The sequence below is a fragment of the Microchirus variegatus genome (assembly GCF_963457635.1).
Source record: "Microchirus variegatus genome assembly, chromosome: 13".
NCBI classification, from domain to species: domain Eukaryota; kingdom Metazoa; phylum Chordata; class Actinopteri; order Pleuronectiformes; family Soleidae; genus Microchirus; species Microchirus variegatus.
Window position 1 is genome coordinate 4583104 of NC_139814.1, and position 25230 is coordinate 4608333.

At 41.7% G+C, this 25230-nt stretch overlaps 1 protein-coding gene across 1 annotated transcript in view; it reads left to right on the forward strand.

Annotated features, from left to right (window-relative positions):
• The window catches only part of ext1b (exostosin glycosyltransferase 1b), a gene marked incomplete at both ends in the record, with an annotated part of 160208 nt that extends 135526 nt beyond the window's left edge, over positions 1–24682 (forward strand). The window contains 4 exons of the mRNA XM_083900231.1: positions 15207–15296; positions 19715–19875; positions 21960–22131; positions 24497–24682. Coding sequence (XP_083756357.1) covers positions 15207–15296; positions 19715–19875; positions 21960–22131; positions 24497–24682 — 609 coding nt within the window. The remainder of the gene's footprint in view (positions 1–15206; positions 15297–19714; positions 19876–21959; positions 22132–24496) is intronic.
• Positions 24683–25230: the final 548 nt, after the last annotated feature.

The following is a 25230-nucleotide window of genomic DNA, read 5'->3' on the forward strand; positions in this document are numbered from 1 at the left end:
GAAAGGCGCCTTAAATATAATTCATTATTATTATTATTATTATATAAGGGCTGTCAAAAGATTAAACATTTTAATCAGATTAATCACAGGGTAGCTGTGGATTAATCACGATTAATTACTATTCGTAAATATGCCAAAAAAATTCTAATTTTCTCTTTATATTGTTGTAGGAACGGAGAGATAAATAAAGTATGTGAAAATATAAATGTAAAGAACAATACAATACTGTAAATAACTTTAAAAAAAACCTATACAAACTTAGTAAAAAATAAACATTACATTGTAAAGAACCCACATTATAAGACAATATAAATAAATAGAAAAGTTAAATACTGTAAATAACTATTTAAAAAAAAAATGTAAAAAAATTATACATCTCACTGTAAATAACTCACATTATAAACAAAATTATATCATAATATATATAAATTCCTCATCAGAACCTTTGAAGCACTGCTTCTACTAGTTAGCGTTAGCCTCAGCTAGCATTCTGACGCTAACTTTAGCTGCTGTCTGTGTCCCCGTTAGTTAGACAATAACTGTTAATGTTAAGATTATATCATTATCTGCGCCAGTAGCTCCACTTACAACTGTGTGTCTTTCTTTCTTTTTTCTTCCTCTTCTAACTTCCTGATTGATAACTCTTTTTCCTTCAGCTTCATTTACAACTTGCAGAACGATAACTTCACACAGGTTAACGTGAGATGTCATTGCAAATCTACCATTGTTGTTTAAGGGGGACGGGGATGCAGCTGCTCACTGATGCATTCAGGCTCCGAGTGTCGGGGGCCCCCCTATCGGCTCGGGGCCCCAAGCAGTTGCCCGCTGTCTTGCCTGTTCATAAACTGCACGTCTACCCGTAGCGCGATGAAAGTGAGAAAGTGCTTTAATGCGTTAAAAAAAATGAACGCGTTAATTCCACAAATTACTAGTGCAAAAGTTTCCGGCTTTTGCACAGTACTTATATATATATATATATAAGTACTGTGCAAAAGTTTCCGGCACCACCAGCTTTGTTGTTTTTTCTGTCTGTCAAATTCTGTGATCATTGGAATTTTAAATGAAGTGATGGGACATAAAGCTGGGCTTATATTAGCAAGCTGTCAATGAGTTTAACTCATGCAACATGTGAATGTAATGCTCAAGCATGTCTTGAATAAACCTAGCGTAATAGACGTTGTTTTATAGCAGGTATTTCATTAAATTAAATCGTAGGACAAACACCAGGATTTACCAGAAACATTAATTAAGATTCCACTCCAGTATTAACAGAGCTGTGTTATTGTAAGTGTAAGGGTAAATATATATATATATATATATATTTATTTTTTTTTTTTAAACAACAAAAAACAGCATACATATGTTCTGGATGTCTTCCAGTAAAGGGACATATACATTAGTATCATCTATTGTCGTTATAGCATTGCTAAAACAACAAATCTTATGTTTTTGTCAAATAAACTTTTGAATAAAAATGTTTCAGTGCAGGTTAGTGCAGAGTTGATCAAGTTTCTGAAAAAATTTAACATACCTGATTAAGTTCAATTTTATTTTGGAAATGCAAAAATGTATTAATCTGATTACCTTTCAATAAACAGATTAATCCATGATAATCGTATGTTCAGTCCTGATTGAAGATTTTCAACCAGCATCAGGTGTAAAGTTTATTTCGACTATAATGAGCTTTTATCCAGTCAAACAGCTCAACACTGATACATATGTGAATATATTCACAATGAATCATGACAGCCTCTAATTTAAAGAGAGTGAGCAGCCTGACTTTTCTTCTTCTACCACCTTGAGCCTCGGACTCATCTACCACAATATGAAAATATCTTTAAAGATTCCAGCCTTGACAGCCTAGCTTGCCATGACTTCAACATAGAGGCTTTGATTTCCTTTCTTTATTCTCATCTACAGGTCATTACTTTATCATCTGATGCTCATTTATTACATGGAAGGGTAATAATATAATATAGTAATATAATACTTAATGCTATAATACTTCAAATAAGGAAGTTTAAAAAAGTTTGAAAATACTATTATACAGTATGAAAACATTCCAATAATTACAATACAATTGCATACAATACATATGATACAATGCGATAACATGATGTTATACAATAACATATGATACAATATGATAACGTGATACAATAGGATGACATTTGATTAAATACGATAACATGATGCAACAACACGATGATAACATGATACAATTCGATATGATACAATAACATGTGATAACATCCGATATGAAATTATACTATACAATAACAATTGATACCTTACAAATTCAATACCATCATTTAGGATATGATACGATATAGCATATGATGCGATGCAATAACATACAACATACCATAGAATAACATAATACAATAGATTACCATACAATAGAATATGGTAACATATGATGCCATACAATTACAATATGATACATATATGATACAATATTTGGCCAGCCATGGCAAAACGGGAAACAACTCTGCGAGGGACATTTTGAGTTATTGACAGATTCTGAAAGTGTGTGTAGTGTAGAACAACCCCCTCCTGGTCTAAGATGTCAATGAAAGCACATCACTCTGTATGAGCACAGATACTACTGTAGCTACACTGCTACACAGAGCAATAGATAAAAAAACTGGATATGATAATCTCTTAAGATTTGAAATGAAATAACTTAAAAAAATATATAGGAGGGGGGGGGGGGGGGGTGGCTTATTCTGTTATCATTTCTTGTCCTTACACTTGTGTAGTCATATTTCCAACATCTTTCTGGATTCCACCTGGAGAGGAAGGTCACGGGTGGAGAGCCAAACCTTCTGTCCAGGCATGTAGTTGGGTGCGGGAATCCGGTGTTGGTTTGCACTTTTTTGGTAGCGGTTGGATGAACGCAGGAGAGCAGAACGAGCCCGTAGCCAGGTGCGACGACCGATAAACGCCTGGACAGAGGGAACACTAGCTTCCTTCTCTTGCTCAGGAAACAGAGGAGGTTGTAACCCTCGAAAGCATTGAAAAGGTGAGAGTCCCGTAGCGGAGCTTAGGAGGGTGTTGTGGGCGTATTCCACCCATATAAGTTGTTTGGACCAGGTAGATGGATTCTGGGATGCGATACAGCGTAGCGTGGTCTCCATCTCCTGGTTCATTCTCCCTGTCTGTCCATTAGATTGTGGATGATAGCCCGAAGATAAACTGACGGTGGCCCCCAACAGCTGACAAAACTCTGTCCAGAAAAGAGAGGTGAATTGGGGCCCCCTGTCTGAGACGATGTAACAGGGGAGGCCCTGCAGACGAACAACATGAACCAACTATTTGGGTAGAGGAACGAAGTGGGCGGTTTTTGAGAATCTGTCCACAATAGTGAGGATGGTCGTGTTACCTTCAGAGGGGGTAACCCGGTGACGAAGTCCAGAGAGAAATGAGACCATGGGCGATGAGGGATAGGTAAAGGTTGCAGAAGACCAGACAGGGTGTGATGAGAAGTTTTGTGTTGAGAGCAGACAGGGCAGGCAGCGACGAACTCCTTAAGACAGGGTGAATTCAAAACGACTAAAAAATAAAGCCCACCTGGCTTGTCTGGAGTTTAGTCGTTTTGCGGTTTTGATGTACTCCAGGTTCTTGTGGTCCGTCCAAACTATGAACGACTGTTTCACTCCCTCCAGCCAGTGATTTCTCCCGATTTCAGCGGGGGCATTGGTAAGGCCAAACGGCATGACCAAATACTCATCATGGCCCCTAGGAGTGTTAAACACCGTCTTCCATTCATCCCCCTCCCGGATGCTAACAAGGTGACAGGCTTTTCTCAGGTCAAGCTTAGTAAATATAGAAGCACCTTGTAACAGTTCAAAAGCAGCGGAAATGATGGGAGGGGGTACCTGTTTTTAATGGTGACGTCGTTTAATCCGCGGTAGTCAATGCATGGCCGTAGGGTTTTATTTCTCTTGTCCACAAAGAAAAAACCAGCCCCAGCAGGAGACGAGGATGGGCGGATGATACCAGCTGCCAGGGAATTGCTGATATACTCGTCCATGACTTTAGTTTCAGGTGCATTGTGAGAAAAGTCTCCCTCTAGGCGGTGATGAACCAGGAAACAGGTCAATAGCACAGTCATACGGCCGGTGAGCTATGGAATCCGGTGGAACGCTGGACAAGTCTGGGGACTGATCAGAGTCAGAAATGTTACAGGTTGGTAGCAAGGCAGATTTCGGACACACGGCGTGACAATGTTCGCTCCATTGGAGAATTGAACCAGTCATCCAGTCTATTTGTGGGTTGTGTCTCTGTAACCATGGGAAGCCTAAAACGATCGGCTGTTGTGGTGTGTCTATCAGGTGAAATGTAACGAGTTTGGTGTGGTTACCTGATATGCTCAGATGAAGAGGAGCCGTGCGATGTGTAACCATGCAGAGAAGATGTCCGTCCAGAGCAGTAGCCTTGATGGGGTCGACCAATGGCTCCTGATGAACTCTCAGCTGCCTGGCGAGGCCTCGATCCAGGAGATTGGAGTCAGCGCCAGAGTCAATGAGAACAGCCACTGTATGAAATTGGCCGTTACAAGTGAGCTCAGCCTGAACGAGTGGACGAGCAGCTCACCAGCGCCCTCTGGATCCCTGGTGAGCCCTGTCTTTTTAACGGACAGGCCGAAAGGTAATGACCCCCTTCTCTGCAGTACAGTTTTCGCGAATGCGCCTCTGTCGTTCTGCCACCGACAGCCTGGTTCTCCCCAGCTGCATGGGTTCTGCCGCGTCGCCGGAACCGTGAGACGTGGTGGGGACGCCGGAGGACCTGGAAACCCCCGAGGAGGACCTGAAAACCCCTGAGGAGTACCCGACGTCGCTCTCTCCCGTCTCCTCTCCTGTAGACGCCTGTCAATGCGAATAGCAGTGGCAATGAGAGCGTCTTACCCTGCCGGAGGATCCCGAGGTGCCAACTCGTCTTTAATTTTGTCAGAGAGTCCATGGTAAAAGGCGTCGGTCAGAGAGGATTCGTTCCAATCGCTCTGCCCCTAATTTCTGAAACTCGATTTTCGAGTCCATGACGCTCCACTTCCCCTGGTCCAGACTGAACAGTCTGTGAGCAGCCTCTCGACCTGGAGTAGTGTGGTCGAACACCTTCCTCAGCCCCGTGAAGAAAGCAGCCACAGAAACACATAGCGCCGACTGCTTCTCCCGCTCAGCTGTGCCCCAATTGCGAGCTCGACCCGTGAGCTGAATAATCATGAACGCCACTCTGGACCTCTCAGTGGGATACGTGCGAGGTTGAAATTCAAAAGTCAGTGAGCGTAATGTCAAAAAACGAGCGGCAGGTACCTGGAGTTCCGGAGAATCGTTCCGGAGCGCTCAACAGTGGTTCGAAACCCACACCGGGGGAAACAGGCGGTTCGGGGTTTTGGGAAACCACTGGTGTCGGCTGAGTCTGGACGAGCTGCTGAAGCTGACCGCTCATAATCTCCAGCTGCTGGTTCTGGCGATCTGAAGAGTGCTGGAGCGATGCAGCCACGGCGACGAGTTGCCGCTCCTGGTGTTGAATGGCGGCCGCCTGCGCTGCAACCTCCCTCTGCAACTTCTCTGTGTCGGCTGGGTCCATTGGTGCCCAGATTGTTCTGTCAGGCACACACAAAATGGCAGGCAAGGACCCAAAAGCACGACACACGAGACAGAGTAGCTGAGGTGTAACAGGCAGTGGTTTATTCAAAGGCAGAGTTCAGTACCAGGAAGTCAGTCCGTGTGGCAAACAAATCCGACGAGGAGAAGACAGGCAGGGATCAAAAAACCAGGAGATCAGTCCACGAGGCAAACAAATCCAATAAGGGGCAGGCAAAACGGGAAGGTCCACAGGTCAGAAACAGGTTCAGGCAAAGTAAGGATCAAAGAGAAAACGTTGGATAACTAGGTTTGACGCTAGACAATCTGGCAGAGAGCCAGGGGAAGTGGCCGGTATATATGGGAGCAGAGTGATTAGCAGATGAGGAACAGGCATGTGACAGGGGTGGGGCAGGTCAGGTGACTGGGAGTGGCAGGAGTGAGTGACAGGGTCTGAAATGACAGCAGAGTTAGTGAAAATAAATAATGTGTAAAAAATGTTATGAAGACTAAGGAACCATGACACAATGTGTCATTCACACATGATTCAAGCACATCAGCACGTTTGTGCCGGCCCTGAAGCTAGTGAATAACAACGCAGCCACATAACGTTCTGACACGCACAGTGGATTATTAGAAAACAAATATGTTTTAAACCCTGTATGTGACTGAACACTAACATTATGTAGATTAACGATGTTAATGAAAACTCACCCCATAAGAAGATAGAGGGGTACTGGCGTCACATCATAATCTCAGACAACTACTGTGTACGTCCTGCTCTCTTTCGGCCGCTGAACAATCCATCTGTTTGTTGTTTTTGTGACGATGAAGTCTGGTAATGTTACTGTTAAGAAGTAGTTTGCAACAATCGGTTAACCATGCCCAAACTAAACCTAATGCCTAACACAGTCAATAACAATAAATGTGACCCGCCACGGACCAAGCGGGAACAAGTTTGTTTTTTTTTCAAAATTAGGGATTGCCGTTTTTTTCAAAATTACACAAGTTGAAGTTTTGAAGAAGCCACTACATGCTTCAAATCACAGTATTGTGGGTCTTAAAACCATAAACTTTGAGTTTGAATTACGGTTGTTTTATCGCTGTGTTACTCCTAGTTTGGGTGTGGTGATCTCACATTCCAGAGCTTTAGTTGCATTTTCAGCCAATCAGCTGATGATCACGGAGAATACACATGGATAATTAATATGCAGCTCTCACTCAGAGAGAGAGGGGGGAGGGGAGAGATAGTGCCTGGGCTGCACGTATGTGTGCAGTGTGTGTGTGAGTGTGTGAGTGTGTGTGTGGGGGTGTGTGTGTGTGTGTGTGTGCAGTGCGAAATTAAAGCGTGATTATCATCAAAGCAGTCATCATCAAAGCTTTGTTGAACACAGGAAGGCAAGGAGAACAGGACAATATCTGAACTGTGGCTGAACGTCTTCACAAGGACAGAGAAAGCACAGAGACTGCTGGTGTGTGGACTGTTAGCATTTTAAGCTAGCGATCTTTATGCTAATGTGTTAGCAGACTTCATCGTCACAAAAACAACAAACAGATGATTATTCAGCGGCTGAAAGAGAGCAGGACACACACAGTAGTTGTCTGAGATGATGACATGACGCCAGCACCGCTCTATATTCTTATGGGTGAGTTTTCATCTACGTAACGTTAGTGTTCAGTCACATACAGAGACGTTTTTCTTGTTATTGTTTCACTTGCTCCAGCACAAACATGTGCTGAAGTGCTTGAATCATGTGTGAATGACACAGCTTTGTGTGTGAAGTATTGACTGTGATGCTAATGATTTGAGTTGTGAGTTAGGACATTATCAGCTCATTCAGTAACAGACCACACTACACCACAGAGACACTTCAATGTATTTCATTAGTGTCTGATTTGATATTAGAAATATGTGTCTGTCTTTGATCCTTCTCTCTTAAGTATATATAGTATATTTTGTTTTCATGTAACAACAAAAACAGATGATGGAAATACAGTTGTATGTGTGGTATGGTAGTGTCACACCTGTAAATGTTCATGATTTTCATTTATAAATCATACATTTTGTTTAAATAATTCTTACACACTTTCTGTAAATCATATAAACTTTATTTCACATCTCAATTATCACTGTGTTTGTCTCCTATATGATATATTTTACTGAAATGTCTTTTTCAAACAACCAATGATTTATAAAGGAAAATCATGAACACTACACAAATGATAACAGAATAAGCCACCCCCCCCCCCCCCCCCCCATATTTTTTTTGTTATTTCATTTCAAATCTTAAGAGGATATGATGTCCAGTTTTTATTATATTTTATATATATTGTTCTGTGTAGCAGTGTAGCTCACAACAATAGTATCTGTGCTCATACAGAGCAGGGTGTGGTTTCACTGACAGCTTAGCCCAGGAGGGGGTTGTTCTATGTAAATGTAGCAGTTTGAGGAGTGCCTACATTCAAATTGCCATATCTTCTTCAAAAAATATTAGATTTACATGTGTTGAACATTGTTGGAAAGCTTAGAAATCACACTTTCGGAATCTGTAAATAACTCCAAATGTCCCAAAGTAGACTTGTGAACACTTTTGCCATGGCTGGACACAAATGTTAACATTGTGAACGCAAATCCATTGTTTTTATAATACGGCATCTTTGGTACAGCCATTATACAGACACTTGAGGATGCGCAATAGCCGCGGTGTCACAGACGTGTTAGCATAAATATCGCTAGCTTAAAATGCTAATGAGTTCACTCACATAGCAGAAGTGAGATCTGTGTCTGTCTCTGTCTTTGTTAAGAAGTACACCCACAGTTTAGATCTTCTGTGGTTTTTCCTTGTCCATCTTCATTCAACGGTGAACACACACACAATCACATACACACAGCCATGTGTTCTGGAGCAGCTGATTGGCTGAAAAAACATATGATAGCATGACATAAGATAACATATGATTCGATTCAACAACATATGATATGATACGATACAATACGATAAGATATGATCGGTATGACTACATTACTATACATTGCAAAACGATAGCATGCGATATGATACGTTACGATATGAAAACAAGATACGATCACATATGGTTCGATAAAATATACTTAATTGCCTTTCACATAAATGCTGTAATAGTTAACACAGTGAAGCCGTGTATTATTGAATGTCTTTTTTCTTGGTGTGTATGTTGCATTAGTAGGAAACAATAGGGAGCTGCACACAGGAGAGACTTGTCTCTCCTTCTCTGTGTTCAGCTGTTTTGTTGATGTTGTGGCTTCTCCACATAGTATATGCAACATACCATTGAAATGCACTCTGTAAACTAGTTTCTAGATTTGGGAGAAACGCTATCTTTAATTTGACATGAATTTTTAACATATCAAATTAAAAAAATATGGTTTCTTAAACCACTAGGACATCCCATCTTTAGAGAACTGGTATTTGTAATATAAACATTTACTTAATTAATCAACCCTTTATACAGACTAACATTCTTATTACAGCCTTTAATCTTTTATTTATTTAATAATGTTGTCTGTGGCCTAATATTTGGGAGGTTATAGATGTATGTATGGAGCTATCGCATCGGCCAATGCTTTTAAATACCGCTAAATTTCTTTATTATATCCGACTTTCAACAAATACAATTGGTCAATCTCTACTTTCCAGCGTTCTCGATTTATCACATTTTATTTTTATTTTTCAACTGAAAATATTCACCAGAAAAAAAAAATACATATATATATATAAAAAATTATATATATATATATATATATATATATATATAAAATATAAAATAAATAAATATGTATATTATCTGTGATGCAGGAAGTCTTATATGGTAAAAGTTAAGGTTAAGTCATTTCAGTGTATTTTAGACATTTGAAGCATACTGTATTTTTCTCAGCAGGACTGCATATGCAGTTTTAATAGTTTCTTTCAGGAAGGTGTTTTTAGACTCCACCACTCACACAAACATATCTGCAAATAATCCTTTATACCAAGTGCTAATAAATTGAATAGTAAACGTATGAGAAGTTTAAACTGAATTTGCCTGTAACTTGAACTCTGTTGTCAGTGTCTTGTGTTAAATTGTTATTTGTATTTGTCATTAATGTTGTTTTTATTTGTCCACATTGTGGACAGTCCAGTTCAACCTAATCTTATGAATATGACATGTTTTTGTGTCATTTAAGTTTTCTCCATATATTTTCAGTGAATTCATGCTCATGCTCATGGTGCAAGATTGTTAATTGTTTGTGTTGCAGTTAATGTCAGTTTCAGAAGTGTAGCCCCACAAGTCTCACACAAAGCCTGTAGCTTGTATCTAATATGTTAATATTATTACTAGAACATTTACGAGGACCAGGTGTTGTGACTCTTTGAATCGCACAGATGTTTGGATATCGTTCATAAAAGAATCGTTTGCTGCTGCTCTGTCTTTGTTTTCTGGACTCAGTTTTACTCTCGCTCTCACAGCATAATTTTTAGACAGATTAGGCAGCTGTTTTCAGGAAATCGCAGTCAGCGGAACACCAGTCCACGGTAGAACTCTGTAACTAGCATGTGAATATAGCGGAACATTTAACAGCTAAAAAGCTCATTGGAAAAAGGCAATTAAAAGCTTGTAAATGGAGACGGGGGAAAACAGTGTTTAATGGAGAGTGAATATTGGACAAAAAGTACGACTGCAAATGAATATTGATGTTAACACGCGTTAATAAGTTAGTTGTATCAACACAGAAGGTGGGATTTGATGCCTGTTGTAAGAAAAAAAACACGGGATGGTCTTCTTCGTCTCTCGGATTGATACATTCCTTAGGTTTATTACAATAAAGGTAGTTACCACGGTTACAACGGTTCAATGAAAGCATGGTTCACCCTATGCCTTGCTTAGGCATACTCTATCTGGTGTTGTCTCTTCAGTCTTGTCTGAGTGCACTACTTCCTCACAGTGAAATTCTTCTCCCTCAACATAGCCTTACATACTTGTATACAAACAGTCAATGAGTATGCCCACCCACATGTGCATGTCCGCCCCGACGGATCTTTCGGCCTCTGACCCATGCTTGTGCGGGGGCGCTTGCCCGGGGCAGATCCGGGATCCTCCTGTCCTGTTTCTTGGGGGCCCCTGGCTGGGATCCCTACGTGAGCCTCTGCCTGCTACACATAGGGATAAAAAAAACAAATTCACTCACACTCTCACACCGACTCATTTAGAGTGACCAATTCACATTAAAACATTTTATCCAAATGTCCTCCTTCCCCTGTTTTTGATAGTGCACATATGTCCTCTGTCACTTTGTGCATCTATCAAGAACATTGGAATTTGGATGTATCTGAAAGTTTTCTTGAATTGCCGTCCCATCTGGTCCGGTGTGAATGAATTCATTTTCAGGCCTTCCGTCTTGAACCTGTGCTAAATACATTTTTCTTCTTGTTTGTGATGAGAAGCACCATTTGGTTTTGTGCCCCCTTCCTCCACATGAAAAACAAACAATATGTCGTCTGTTCATTGTGTTCTTACAATTTCTCACCAAGTGTCCTGGTTAATGACATGCAAAGCAGAAAGTCTTGTCGGTTTAGTCTCTTGTGTTGGCAATTTCTCGCCAGGTGGCCAACTATGCCACACTTATAGCAGGCAAAATCCTGTAATTTGGGTCTTTAGTCTTGGCAATCTCTAGCTAAGTGGCCAACTTTGCCAGACCCATAGCAGAAAATGCCCTCTCCCGTTCTCCTCTGCAAGGTTTTCCAATAGATGCCACTGAGTAAGAATTCTTATCTTGGGCACAATTATTGTAAAATCTGGTAATTTATCAATAATTTCATCATAGTCTGAGAGGTGTGTTACATGCATGTTTATGGCTGTGTGCATCTGGGGATCACATTTATTGATCAACATGGATTTGTAGTTAACATCTTCAGAAACCCATAGGAAACAGGATGTTCTTCTTCCTTCATTTTCACCTCCACAAGTCTGTCGAAGTTGAAAGGAGGTACTCCCAAAACATCTAACAATTCCATTTTACGTTCCTGAACATTTGCAATTCTGTCCCTTACTTTGGAAGAAAATGCCCTTGCCAGGTTCTGGTAGACGTTCTTTAAGTAGAAGACAGGCTTCAAAATCAGTCAGTCTGAGATTGCTTACCCAAATTTCCATCTCATAGAGAAACTCTAAAGGATCATGCTTATTTGGTAGAAATTCACCAACCTTAGCCACTATGGCATTCAGATTGGTAAAACTTCGAATTGAGATGCTCTGTTCTGTCGTATGTACTGTAGTCGAATGAATCGGTGCCATGGGAAATTTAGCTGTAGCTTGTGAGCTCTGCTCATGATGTAAACACATAGGCCTACTGCCTCCATCACTAACACATCCAGAATCAGCATCTTTTTCTCAAGACATATTCTTGCTTCCTGCAACTGTAGTGATAAAGATTTTACAATGAACACCTCTCCACCAACATCTCCTCTCTTTGTGTTTTCAATTCATTAAATGTATCAACCTGTGTTTGCAGTTGATCGACTGATCATCTCTCTCTGTGTTTGCAGTTCATCTAACTGCTTCTTTGTCTGTGTTTTTAGATCATCTAACTGCTTCTTTGTCACTTTGTTTGCAGCTAAAAGTCCTTGCATAGCATTGGCAAACATTCCTTTCTTGTACCCAAGTATTATATTCAGACTTCAAAAACTGTGTTTGTGCCCATTCAAATGGATTATCCTTAACATTCTCTATTCCATCAAACAGTCCAATGTAACCATGTTTCACAATGTATTTGACAATTATGTCTTCCATCTTACTAGACCTTATGTTTTCAGCCAAATAGTTCAATAGACCCGAGTTCAGGGAGCGCATCGGTCTATTCGGTTGATATAAAGTGATTTAAGCGGAACTCGACCGGAAGTTCCTATTAACACTGTTTTTTTGGTGTGTATCTGCGTCATTACCTTGTTTATGAAGCCCTGAAGGTTCTAAACAAACAATTCAGTCACTGCTGAGAACGCTGTGTTTATTGTAATCTCGGGGCTCAACGAGATCTCTGAAAATCCCATAATAGTTACATAAACAGCGGTTCTCCTGAACAGCAGATCCTCCTGCTCCGGGCACTAGTCCGGGCACATCCGGTTGCGTACATTGAACCGCAGAAGAAGAATAACGTCCGTTGTGGAGGTGTTTCACGAGCGACAGTGTCTTCTGACTCTGGGTCTGACTCTGGGTCAAAGGTCGTCAAAGGGACTGAGGCGGGGAGTCGTGACGAAGCTATTTTTAAACACTGTTAAAACAATGTTTTGATAATGAGGAGCAGTGCATCCACCGTTCCAGAGGGGGGAGCTGCGCTTCTGAGAGCGGATGTGCTGAATAGTACTGGCCAATCACAAGCCTCTTTCTTCTGGGATGACAAGTTGAAGGCTTCTCAGGGACTTACTAGGACATCCAGACAGTAAGGAGTTACAGTAATCCAGCCTAGATGTTATAAAGGCGTGGATTAGTTTCTCAGAGTCTTGTCGCAATATAATATTTCTAATTGTCTTGATGTTGCGAAGGTGGTAGAAGGCTGTTCTACACATTTGCTTAATGTGTTCATCCAGTGATAAATCCTGGTCAAACAGGACTCCTAGGTTCCTTACTGTAGTGCAAGGGACTGAAGTGTTACTGCCTAGGTTTTGAGCTCCACTTAAAAGTGCTGCTCTTATATCTTTTGGCCCGAGGACCATGACCTCAGTTTTTTCTGTGTTAAGCATCAGAAAGTTCTGAGTCATCCACGTCTGTATGTCTATGAGACAATCCTGGAGTTTAATTGATGGGAGGATTCCTCGTTTACACTAACAAACTGAAATCTGTCCGATAAATAGGACTTGAACCAGACAAGTGCCGATCCTTTAATCCCAACATCTTGTTCTAGTCTATGTAGCAGGATCTCATGATCTATAGTATCAAATGCTGCACTGAGATCCAGCAGGACCAGCTGTTACCTTAAATAGACTTCAATAACACTGCTCTTCTAGTTCCAATTCCTTTAGGAACACACCTTTTGGACACAACTTTGCCACCACATTACTTTGGGTTAGTGATTCAATAACTTCTAGAATCTTCAAACAAAATTGTCAGACTTGAGCAAGGCTAACAATTGGCAATTCCTTCCCCTATAGGTTGTTTTAGCGTGTGACAATTCTGAAACAAAAATATTGGTTAGCATACTTGACCATATCCCCTCTTCTTTTTGTCAGAAATTCACACGTTGGTTAGCTCGCCAGTGTAAGAAAAAAACACGCGAAGGTCTTCTTCGTCTCTCGGATTGATACATTCCTTAGGTTTATTACATTAAAGGTAGTTACAAAGATTACAATGGTTCAATGAAAGCATGGTTTACCCTATGCCTTGCTTAGGCATACTCTATCTCAGCGGTCCCCGACCTTTTTTGCTCCACAGACCGGTTTAATGTCAGGCAATATTTTCACGGACCGGCCTCTAACGCGCTCTGGTTGCTATGGTAACGCTTAAACTTTCCTTCAAAATAAGATACACAAAACAGCTGTAAATGTTTCATTAATGTTGATATATTTGTTTCAATCGCTGAGTGAAGCCTGTCATATTTGGAACAAGAGTCGGGATCTTACATTGCTTGCACAAAACTATTGATCAGCACTCAGCATTTGTCCGTTCTGGTTTTGGCCATTAGTTCATTTACTTATTTTTGTGTAGGTGTGTAGGCTGAATACGTTGCACAAGTAAGCGAGTTTTGCGACTCACTCCTTGTCACCAAAATGTTCTGCCAGCGATGACTTATTTTCTGTGAGTAATCACTGCAGCGGCTCTCGTAATTCAAACACTCTGACCAGCGATCTCCCTCAGGATGCGTCAAGAGTGAGTCATGGACAGATGTAACAGAGGGAATCTGGTCATTTTTCAAAATAAAACATTGTTCAGACCCCGATAATAAATAAAACGGAAATAATGTAAGTTATGTATTCTTTCTGTCCAGCCCGGTACCAAACGACCCACGGATTGTTACCGGTCCGCGACCCGTTTTGTCCTCTTCAGTAAATCAGCTACAATGGAAGCTGCAATCTTTGTGATTAAATGCCTTTGTTTGTGAAAAAAGAGATGACAAATTAATTTACTTTCTCCATAATTTTTAACGTGATTCATCCAAACAAATAACCATGAATGAATCACTACTTCTTAATTATTATTATATAATTAAGTCATTAATCTCATTACTGAAACAGGTGCTGTTTCGGAGGTTTTTTAATTAATCCAACTTTAATGCTTTGTTGGAGGGGTTCAATTTCAATATGAGTGGCTTGTGTGTCGCTTTAATGGGGAAGGAATCTGGTGAAATGTGTCTAAAATGTGATAGTTTTATAATATTTGTTTAGGTATTGTTTATTAAGGTCAGATTTCCTAGGCTAAAGTCAAAATTCACTTTTTTTCCTTCCCTTAGAATTCTGGAATTGAAGTCAGAATTCTGAGAGAAAGAAAATCAGAATTCTCAGACCTTTTTCCCCCCAAAAAATCAAGGATTAAAGATAGAATATCTGTAAAACAAAAGCAAAACATTATTTTCATCGTCATAACCACTGCTGTGCTCTGTGTCTCCCCCTGTAGGTGATGAGCAGCCGCTTCCTGCCCTATGAGACCATAGTGACCGACGCTGTCCTCAGCCTGGATGAAGACACGGTGTTGTCCACCACAGAGGTACCTCCTTATGCAGATGTTTGTTTTTAAGTATGTGTTTGTCAGAAAGTTTGTCGTGTTCGTCTAGTCTGTATATCCCGGAATATCAGTACAGTCGACAGGCTCTGCTAGACATCTGCAATAGTAATACTCACAAAGCTTTGGACATTGACATAGACACACTATTGAAGCTCGGATTACTTTGCCGGCCTGCGACAACACCGGACTCGACTGCCACTCCTCCCCTGGAACGGAAACGTCGGAAGCAGTGTGCAAGGAAGCAGAAGAGGGGCAAACGCGGAGGTATCCGGGCTCGGCTAGCGGCTAGCCCATCTCGCCCATCCATACCATCTATCATCCCGGCGAATGTACGATCCTTGGACAACAAAATGGATCAATTACGACTGCTGAGGTCAGCGAATCGAACAGTGAGTAACTGCTGTGTGCTTGTTTTCACCGAGACATGGTTAAACGACAACATCCCCGACTCTGCTGTACAACTGGAACAGCTAACATGCTACCGAGCAGACAGAGTCCTCGTTAACGGAGGTAAACAACGTGGCGGCGGAGTGTGTGTTTACATCCGGAATGCGTGGTGCCGGGACGCTGACGTAGTTTGTAAACACTGTTCACCACAGGCGGAGTTTATGATTATAAAGTGCCGTCCTTTCTACCTGCCGAGGGAGTTCACTGCGGTTTTGCTAGTCGCAGTAAACATCCCTCCAACCTCCAACATCAGTGACAGAAATGCGTCACTTTGTGAACTGTACCAGGCCATCAGTGAACAACAGACAGCACACCCAGATGCATTTATCCTCGCTGGAGATTTTAATCATGCTGACCTTAAGACTGTCCTCCCAAAACTCTACCAACATGTCAACTTCCCAACAAGAGGGGAAAACACATTGGATTTGTTTTACACTTCCCACAAAGGAGCATACAAGGCCTCCCCCTCCCCCACATCGGACTCTCTGATCACATCACTGTCATGCTAATGCCAGCATACAGGCCCAGAGTGAAAGTTGCGAAACCGGTTCGCAAGGAGGTACGAGTGTGGCCAGAGGACGCCATGTCTGCTCTTCAGGACTGCTTCCCAACAACAGACTGGGATATGTTCAAGCAAGCAGCCACATACAACAACAACACAGACATTGAGTACGCAGACACTGTTACTTCCTACATCCAGAAGTACATTGATGATGTGACCCACACAAAAATCATCACTCGGGCTAACTAGAAGCCATGGCAGACAGGAGCAGTCCACCAGCTGCTCAGGGCCAGAGACAAAGCCTGAAAGGATGAAAATGGCCTAAGAATAGCGAGAGCCAACCTGTCCCGTGGCATCAGGAAAGCGGAACAGGATTATACAAAAAAGATAACCTGTCACTTCAAAGACAGCAGGGACACACGGAGCCTGTGGCAGGGCATTCAGACCATCACGGACTACAAGTCTGCGACTACATCTCTCTGCTCAACAATCTCAACAGCTACTTCGCACGGTTTGAAGCTACAAACAATACAAGCCCACAGAAAACATCACCCTTACCCCCACGACCGGGCTCTGTGCCTGTCTGCTGCCAGTGTGAAGAGGTCACTCTCCAACATCAACCCCCGCAAAGCAACAGGCCCAGACAACATCCCAGGACGTGTGCTGAAGGACTGCAGAGAGGAGCTTAAGGAAGTCTTCACAGAGATCTTTAACACTTCTCTGAGTCAATGCTGTTTATAGACCAGTTCAGCATTCAATACCATAATCCCACAACAGCTCATCTGTAAACTGGACCAGCTGAGACTCAACACCTCCCTCTGCAACTGGCTGCTGGACTTCCTCAGTCAGAGGCCACAAGCAGTACGTGTAGGCAACAACACCTCGAACAGCATCACACTCAGCACAGGCCCCCCCCCCCAAGGCTGTGTGCTCAGTCCCCTGCTCTTCACCCTGCTGACTCACGACTGCACACCAACCCACAGCTCAAACCACATGGTGAAGTTTGCTGACGACACCACTCTGGTGGGTCTCATCACCAGGAACGACGAGACCCAGTACAGGAAGGAGGTCGACCATCTGACCACGTGGTGCAGAGACAACAACCTCCTGCTGAATGTCAGTAAAACTAAGGAGATTGTTGTTGTCTTCCGGAGAGGCCACACTGTGCACCCACCACTGTCCATCTATGGCACTCATGTGGAGAGAGTGACAAGCACCAAATTCCTGGGGGTGTACATCAGCGAGGACCTCTCCAGGACCACCAACACTGCATCACTGGCGAAGAAAGCCCAGAGGCGCCTCTACTTCCTGCGCAAACTCAAGCGAGCGAAAGCTCCCCCTACCATCATGTGCTCATTCTACTGGGGCACCACCGAAAGCATCCTGTCCAGCTGCATCACTGTGTGGGGCGGGAGCTGTACTGAGTACAGTAGGAGATCACTACAACGCATAGTGAATACAGCTGGAAAAATCATTGGTGCCCTACTCCCCTCCCTACAAGACATATACTCCACCCGCTTCACCCGTAAGGCCATCTCGATTGTGAGCGATGCCGGTTACCCTGCTCACAGTCTGTTCAACCTCCTGCCGTCTGGAAGAAGGTACAGGAGCCTCCGTGCTCGCTCCACCAGACTCACAAAAACCTTCATCCACCAAGCTGTCAGCAAGCTAAATTCTCTCCCCTTCCTCCCCCCAGCCACATCCCTCAGGCTGTCAGGAAGCTGAACACCCCCCGCGCACACACACACACAGACACACAGAGACACACACACACACAGACACACAGAGACACACACACACACACACACACACACACACACACACACACACACACACACACACACACACACACACACAAACACACACACACACACACACACTTTACTGTTACACTGTTTATACTGGTTGTTATTTTTCTTTTTTACCACACTGTTTATAATGTTTATACTTTTCTGGCTGTTATTCTTATTTATTTACATACTGTATATCACACTGTTTATACTGTTATATTTTTCTTCTGACTGCTAGTTACAATTTTACATCTACAGCACATAACATACCTCAAAAATCTTTCGAACTGCCACTACCATTACATCGGCTTTTTCTTTTTTTGCACTTTTGTATTTTTACTTTTATTTTTTATTTCTATTCTTATTTGTTGTATATTTTATATTTCATATGTTAAATTTAGGTTTTTTAGTTCAGTATTAGGAATGTCTGTCCATCTGTGTGCCTGTGCACTTTAACTGTTTCACCGCAGGCGAATGAGAAACGTCTTCTCGATTCCTTGTATGTCTGGTACATGTGAAGAATTGACAATAAAGCTGACTTCGACTTTGACTTTAATTATGATCACTTTCACTCAGATCTCAGTCAGATCTTTCCTTCTCTTCCTGTTTGCATTTGTCTGCACATGTAATTCTGTACAAATAAAATGGATGTTTGTTGTGTTTAATGGTGGATTTAGAGTTAAGTCATTGGCATAAAAAGCCTCTCAGTGTAGTGCAGTTTTGTAATGTGGTGTAATGCAGACACACTGAGGCCTTTACATGTTTTCATCCTTTTGACTGAACACTTTGATCCCAGACACAGGAGTACAGCTACAGCTGTTGCTGCTGCTGAGGAATGACTGCTTTGTGTTTGATGAGGTTTTTGCAGTGTGCAGTTCCTTTGTTGCTTCTCTCTGTAATCACTCCATTTCTTTATACATAATATATACCATTTAAAAACACAGTTTACGGCCAGTTACAGCTTGTTTACTTCCTTATACAAACAGTGTTCTTTTATTATGAAGAGCAAGTGTCTAATATGGCATTTATGGACAGTTTATTTATATGATTTACTTTAATGAAAGCTGGTTTTCACTCGAGTTGTTGGTGACACATTTAAAACATAATGTATGTTAAGATACTATGATTTAAGGTCCAGTGTGTAATATAAGTGGGTTTATTGGCAGAAATTGTGAAATGAATATACAGTGAGGTTGTATTGGTGTATTTTTGCAAGAAAAGTAAAACTTTTGAATTTATATGGACTTATAGGGCAAGTGCTTTGAGGAGGTCTCCATCTTGCATTGCTACATTTAACAGCAGCCTGAATTACTACACTAATGAGAAATGTCCTTTGTTTGTTGAATTCTGCAGTCTCACCATTATATGTCACTAATTAATACACAGTGGAGATTAAAAGTTGCAGTTCAATACTTAGATAAGCTAGTGTATTTTAAGATTATGATTTATGTGTAAGGGCCACACGGTTGGTGTAGTGGTTAGAAAGATTGGGAAACATGAGACACACCTTTTATAATCAGTGTCCTGTAACTAATATTTAAAGCAAGAATTAAGGTGTTATTAGGCATAAATAAACAATGAATCAACTTATTCTACAAATAGTTGTAAAATGCATTTTATAAATATTCTAAATATTGTGTTTGTTATCTTCCTCTGCTCAGGTGGACTTCGCCTTCACTGTGTGGCAGAGTTTTCCCGAGCGTCTCGTTGGTTATCCGGCCCGCAGTCACTTCTGGGACAGCAACAAGGAGCGATGGGGCTACACGTCCAAATGGACCAACGACTATTCAATGGTGCTGACTGGAGCTGCTATCTACCACAAGTATGAAACTATGAACACCTCTAATTGTCTTTTTGTGCAGAGAGATCACAGCTTTCCTCAACACTGTTCTCTCGTCTTTCATTTCATAGCACACTTTGATGATGTGTAGGTCATGACAGTGCGTGTGGTGTTGGTTGTAGCACAGCCTCAGGAAACAGCCGGGTACTTTTTTATCCAAAATGTCAGTTTGTCTGCTCAGCCTCGTTCCTGCATTTATTTAAACTAAGGCCCTGTCAGCTTTAATGTAGCTTCACTCAGCGGTGATGCCGGTGCTCCCACTGCATGAAAAACTCAGATTATCCGCGCCGTGAACGCCTGATAATTGCCGCGAATGTCCATTCTCGGCAATTATCAGCCGCTCACCCCGAAGTCTGCCGGGGCCCGATAATTGTCGAAAACGAAAGGGGGGGGGGGAGAGGGCGGGGTCAGGCGCACGGGTGGGGGCCGCCAACTCGCGAACCCCGCTAGGTGCGATTGGCTCTAATTAGCATTTCAATGTCGCGATTGTCTGACCTGCGCTGACTGACACAAACAAACCATTGGATGAAACCACAGACAGTTCAAAAGTAAAATCCCCTGTGATTGGACAGCAAATCCCTCACTCATTGGTAAAAATGTAAACTGAAATTCCTTCTACAGGGAAACAAACTAAGAACAAAACTTACATCTATTGAGCAAAACTCAATGTCTCCTGAGACTTGTCTACCTTTTCCATGGAGACACACTCCTGATTTGCATTTGAACAGATCACAACATGGTCATTTACATGTCAAAACCTCACCCACTCCTAGGATCTGGGGGGTGACTTTCTCACCTTAGACTGCAAGTTTACAGAAATTCCTGGCAGTTATTGGCTGAGTCAATCACTGACTGAAACACCAGCAATTCTCAGGGACGATAACTGCCGCAAATCCCACTTTTCATGCAGTGTCCATTAATCTGCTGTCAGCCAATCACAGCGGCCCGGCGCTTAATTGCTTCAAATTAGTCCAGCGCTCAATCCATCAGCGACTTGAGGAACTAGTCAATTGCTGAATTGTGTTTAACACAGTGGTTTCAACTCTAAATGTGATAGTGTCAAATATTTGTGATGCATTAAAAACACATTGCTTTAATTAAATAGTCATTTAAATATCCCTGAAATGGAAGATTATTCCTTTTTTATTGTGTATATGTTTACTATTATCTCATTGATTGTTTTTATTTATTTATTAATTAGTTAATTGTTTCATCCATTATATGGCCACTCACAAGTTGAATAAAAGTAACATACACAAGTAACTACACAAGTATCAAAAGTAACACAGTAAAATGTGTGAATATATCATTATATCATCATACTGTAAGTATAACAAGTAAATATGGAATTATATATGAAAGTCCACTCAAGCAACAGACTCAGAAGATGAAATAATACAGTAAATAAATGAACAATGCAGATAATTATGATAATTAATTACATATCATTAAATATGTAAGACAAAGAACATTATTAAAAAATATAATCCAATAATGGCTGCAATAACTGTAATATAAAACAGCAATGAAACAAACAATAACAGCGACGTAGCAGTGACAAAAACATTGTTTCATGATCCTTAGTGGTTAGCACTCCTTTGCAGCAAGAAGACCCGGGTTCGAGTACCGGCCGAAACAAGGGCCTTCATGTATGGAGTTTGCATGTCCTCCCCATGTGTGATGGGTTTTCTCCAGGTTCTCTGCTTTCCTCCCACAGTCCACAAGTGGAGAGTGGAAGGTTGTTTGTCTCTTTGTGTCCCTGTGATGGACTGGCGATCTGTCCAGGGTCTACCTTGCCTCATGCCCCATGTCAGCTGGGATTGGCACCAGTACCCCCGTAACCCTCATGCAGAGGATAAAGCAGTGGAAGATGGATAAAATAATACAATGACAGGTCTCACAGTCACATGCTGCTGTGTTTCCTCTTACTCCTCTGACTCTTTGCTGTGTGTGTGTGTGTGTGTGTGTGTGTGTGTGTGTGTGTGTGTGTGTGTGTGTGTGTGTGTGTGTGTGTGTGTGTGTGTGTGTGTGTGTGTGTGTGTGTGTGCGTGCATGTCATCCTGCAGGTATTACCATTATCTCTACACCAGCTACCTGCCCAGCAGTCTGAAGAACATGGTGGACCAGCTGGCCAACTGTGAGGACATTCTGATGAACTTCCTGGTCTCTGCTGTCACTAAGCTGCCGCCCATCAAGGTCACACAGAAGAAACAGTACAAGGAGACAATGATGGGACAGGTGAGGGAAACAAGTCTCTTGATATGAATGTATTACTGACTGGTAAGGTTTCCCCCAGAAAACCTGCTAAGCACGATGCTAGGGCCTCTAGGGCAGCCCACCAGCGGCCCACTGTGTTTTTGTAAAAAATGTTAAAAGTTGACAGAAAATGTTAAATTATCACCATCATGTGTTGTTGTAAGACATTTATTAACAATACTTAAACACCAACTATAGAGTCTTACAAAAAGACACACTCTTGAAATTAAAATGAATAATATCAATTGTTTGTAACACTTAAGTTAAATCCTAAGTTATTGGCCAGTGAATCTTAAAACAAGCCATGCAATGCTGGTCACATTTAAAAGTAAAATAAATCAACATAAATATAAAAGTAGTGCCCCCTCATCTGCCTCATCTGGTGCAGAAAGAGGGCCCCTTTTTTCTGCGCACCGCCCCTGCACTGTTCTCCTGCTCCTGCACCGCACGCTTCTCCATCTCCAAGCGGGCTCTTAGTATCCAAAGCAGACTGGATAATTTCTCTATGCTCTCTATGTTTTATCCCCACATCAAAATAATGATCTTTATGACGAAGATTGAGTACAGTCGTGATGAATTGCAGGGGATCTGAGTAGATCTTAGTAAAATGTGGTGACAGACTCTTAAGACTTAAGACGCACTTTTCATTGTTATCACTACGTGGTCTCAATCTTTGTGTAAAGACGCGTCAGCGCTGTAATTCAGTGCGAAATTAAAGCGTGATTGTCATCAAAGCAGTCGTCATCAAAGCTTTCTTTACTAAAGGAAGGCAAGGAGAACAGGACAATAACTAAACTTAGGCTGTACTTCTTAACAAAGACAGAGACAGACACACATCTCACTTCTGCTCGGTGAGTGGACTTGTTAGCATTTTAAGCTAGCAATCTTCATGCTAACGTGTTAGCAGACTTCATCGTCACAAAAACAACAAACAGATGATTATTCAGCGGCTGAAAGAGAGCAGGACAGACACAGTAGTTGTCTGAGATGATGACGTGACGCCAGCACCAGGACCACTCTATGTGAGCTTTAAATAATTCTTGCACACTTTTTGTAAATCATATAAACTTTATTTAATTTCTCAAATATTCCTGTTTGTCTCCTATATGTGTCCAGCCATGGCAAAAGCGTTCACAAGTCCACTTTGGGACATTTGGAGTTATTTACAGATTCAGAAAGTGTGATTTCTAAGCTTTCCAACAATTTCCAACACATGTACATCTGATATATTTTTAAGAAGATATATCCATTTGAATGTAGGCACTCCTCAAACTGCTTTAGGGAGAATTTTAGCCTCAAAGATTTACACCTTCTGAGAGCAAAGAGACAGAATCATCACATTTACATAGCACAACCCCCTCCTGGTCTAAGCTGTCAGTGAAACCACACCCTGCTCTGTATGAGCACAGATACTATTGTTGTGAGCTACACTGCTACACAGAACAATATATATACAATACATGAAAAAACTGGACATAATATCCTCTTAAGATTTGAAATGAAATAACTTAAAAAAATAGGGGGTGGGGGTTGGTTTATTCTGTTATCATTTCTTGTCCTTACACTCGTGTACTCATACAGTGTAAGTAAGTTTGTGACCAATGTAAGTTTGGGCACCCCTGTAAATTTTCATGATTTTCCTTTATAAATCATTGGTTGTCAAGACATTTCAGTTAAATATATCATATGTGACCTGCCACGGACCAAGCGGGAACAAGTTGGCCGAGTGCAAAACGAGACAAAACAGGAAAAAGTTTTTGTTTTTTTCAAAATTAGGGGGGTTGTTCTATGTAAATGTGATGATTCTGTCTCTTTGCTCTCAGAAGGTGTAAATCTTTGAGGCTAAAATTCTCCCTAAAGCAGTTTGAGGAGTGACTACATTCAAATGGCCACATCTTCTTCAAAAATGATCAGATTTGCATGTGTTGGAAATTGTTGGAAAGCTTAGAAATCACACTTTCAGAATCTGTAAATATTTTAAAGTGTCCCTCGGTAGACTTGTGACCAGTTTTGCCATGGCTGGACACATATTTTTAGAATCGCAATAATAAAAAACAAGCAACACTTAGCCTGCAGGGGGGGGATGTGTGAAAAACAGGGGATTGACCCCCCTGAAAGCTTCAAAAGCAAAATTTGAGGGGGTCTATTAAATGGAAAACATGTTTTTTTCCTAAAGATTTTTGTCATTTCAGTTTTACATATATGATCTACAGACATATACACTTTTATTTGTAATTTTTTTTGAATGATTGCATTGATGAGAAAAAAGCTTTACTCAACTGACTATATACATATTCTATTCTATTCTATTGTAATGACTGTGTCTCTGGTGTCTGTCCTGCCTCAGTCTTCAAGGGCCACACGCTGGGCCGATCCTGACCACTTCGCCCAGAGACAGACTTGCATGAACAAGTTCGCCAGCTGGTTTGGCGCCATGCCTCTGGTCCACTCCCAGATGAGGCTGGACCCCGTCCTGTTCAAGGACCAGGTCTCCATCCTTCGCAAGAAATACAGGGACATTGAGAGGCTCTAACAGGACCGGCACCCCCTGGGGGGCGGAGACCCCATTCAGGGTGGATACCCCATGCAGGGGGAGCCAAGAAAGACTGACTCAGTGGAAAGCAGGAGTCCTGGTGCTGCCTGGACTGGCCATGGAAAGGGACGAATGAGGACAAACGCAGATGGTGTTTGGATTTGAAACCCTCTGACAAAAAAAACACTGACAGATAGAGAACACAAAGACAAGCCTAACAGTTCTGTGTGTTTCACAAACACACAGTGCGCACTACTGACGGCGATGAAAACTCTTGAATAGAATATTTTTTCTACAACACGAACAAGGGCAAAATTGACTTTCCTGCTCTTTCGGCACATGTACAGGATGGTAGAAGAGGGAAGGTGTTCATGACCACAATCCCCACCCCGCACACCACTAATCCTACTGGTCGCACCAAAGTTTGCATTGGGACATAAGCATGGACTCACTTCCAAACCCCTGCTTTTCAGTGTGGGAAACACTGTTCTTCTGATTTAATTCTATCGTACAAATCAACTCCCAGATGAGTTTTCACTTTTGAATAT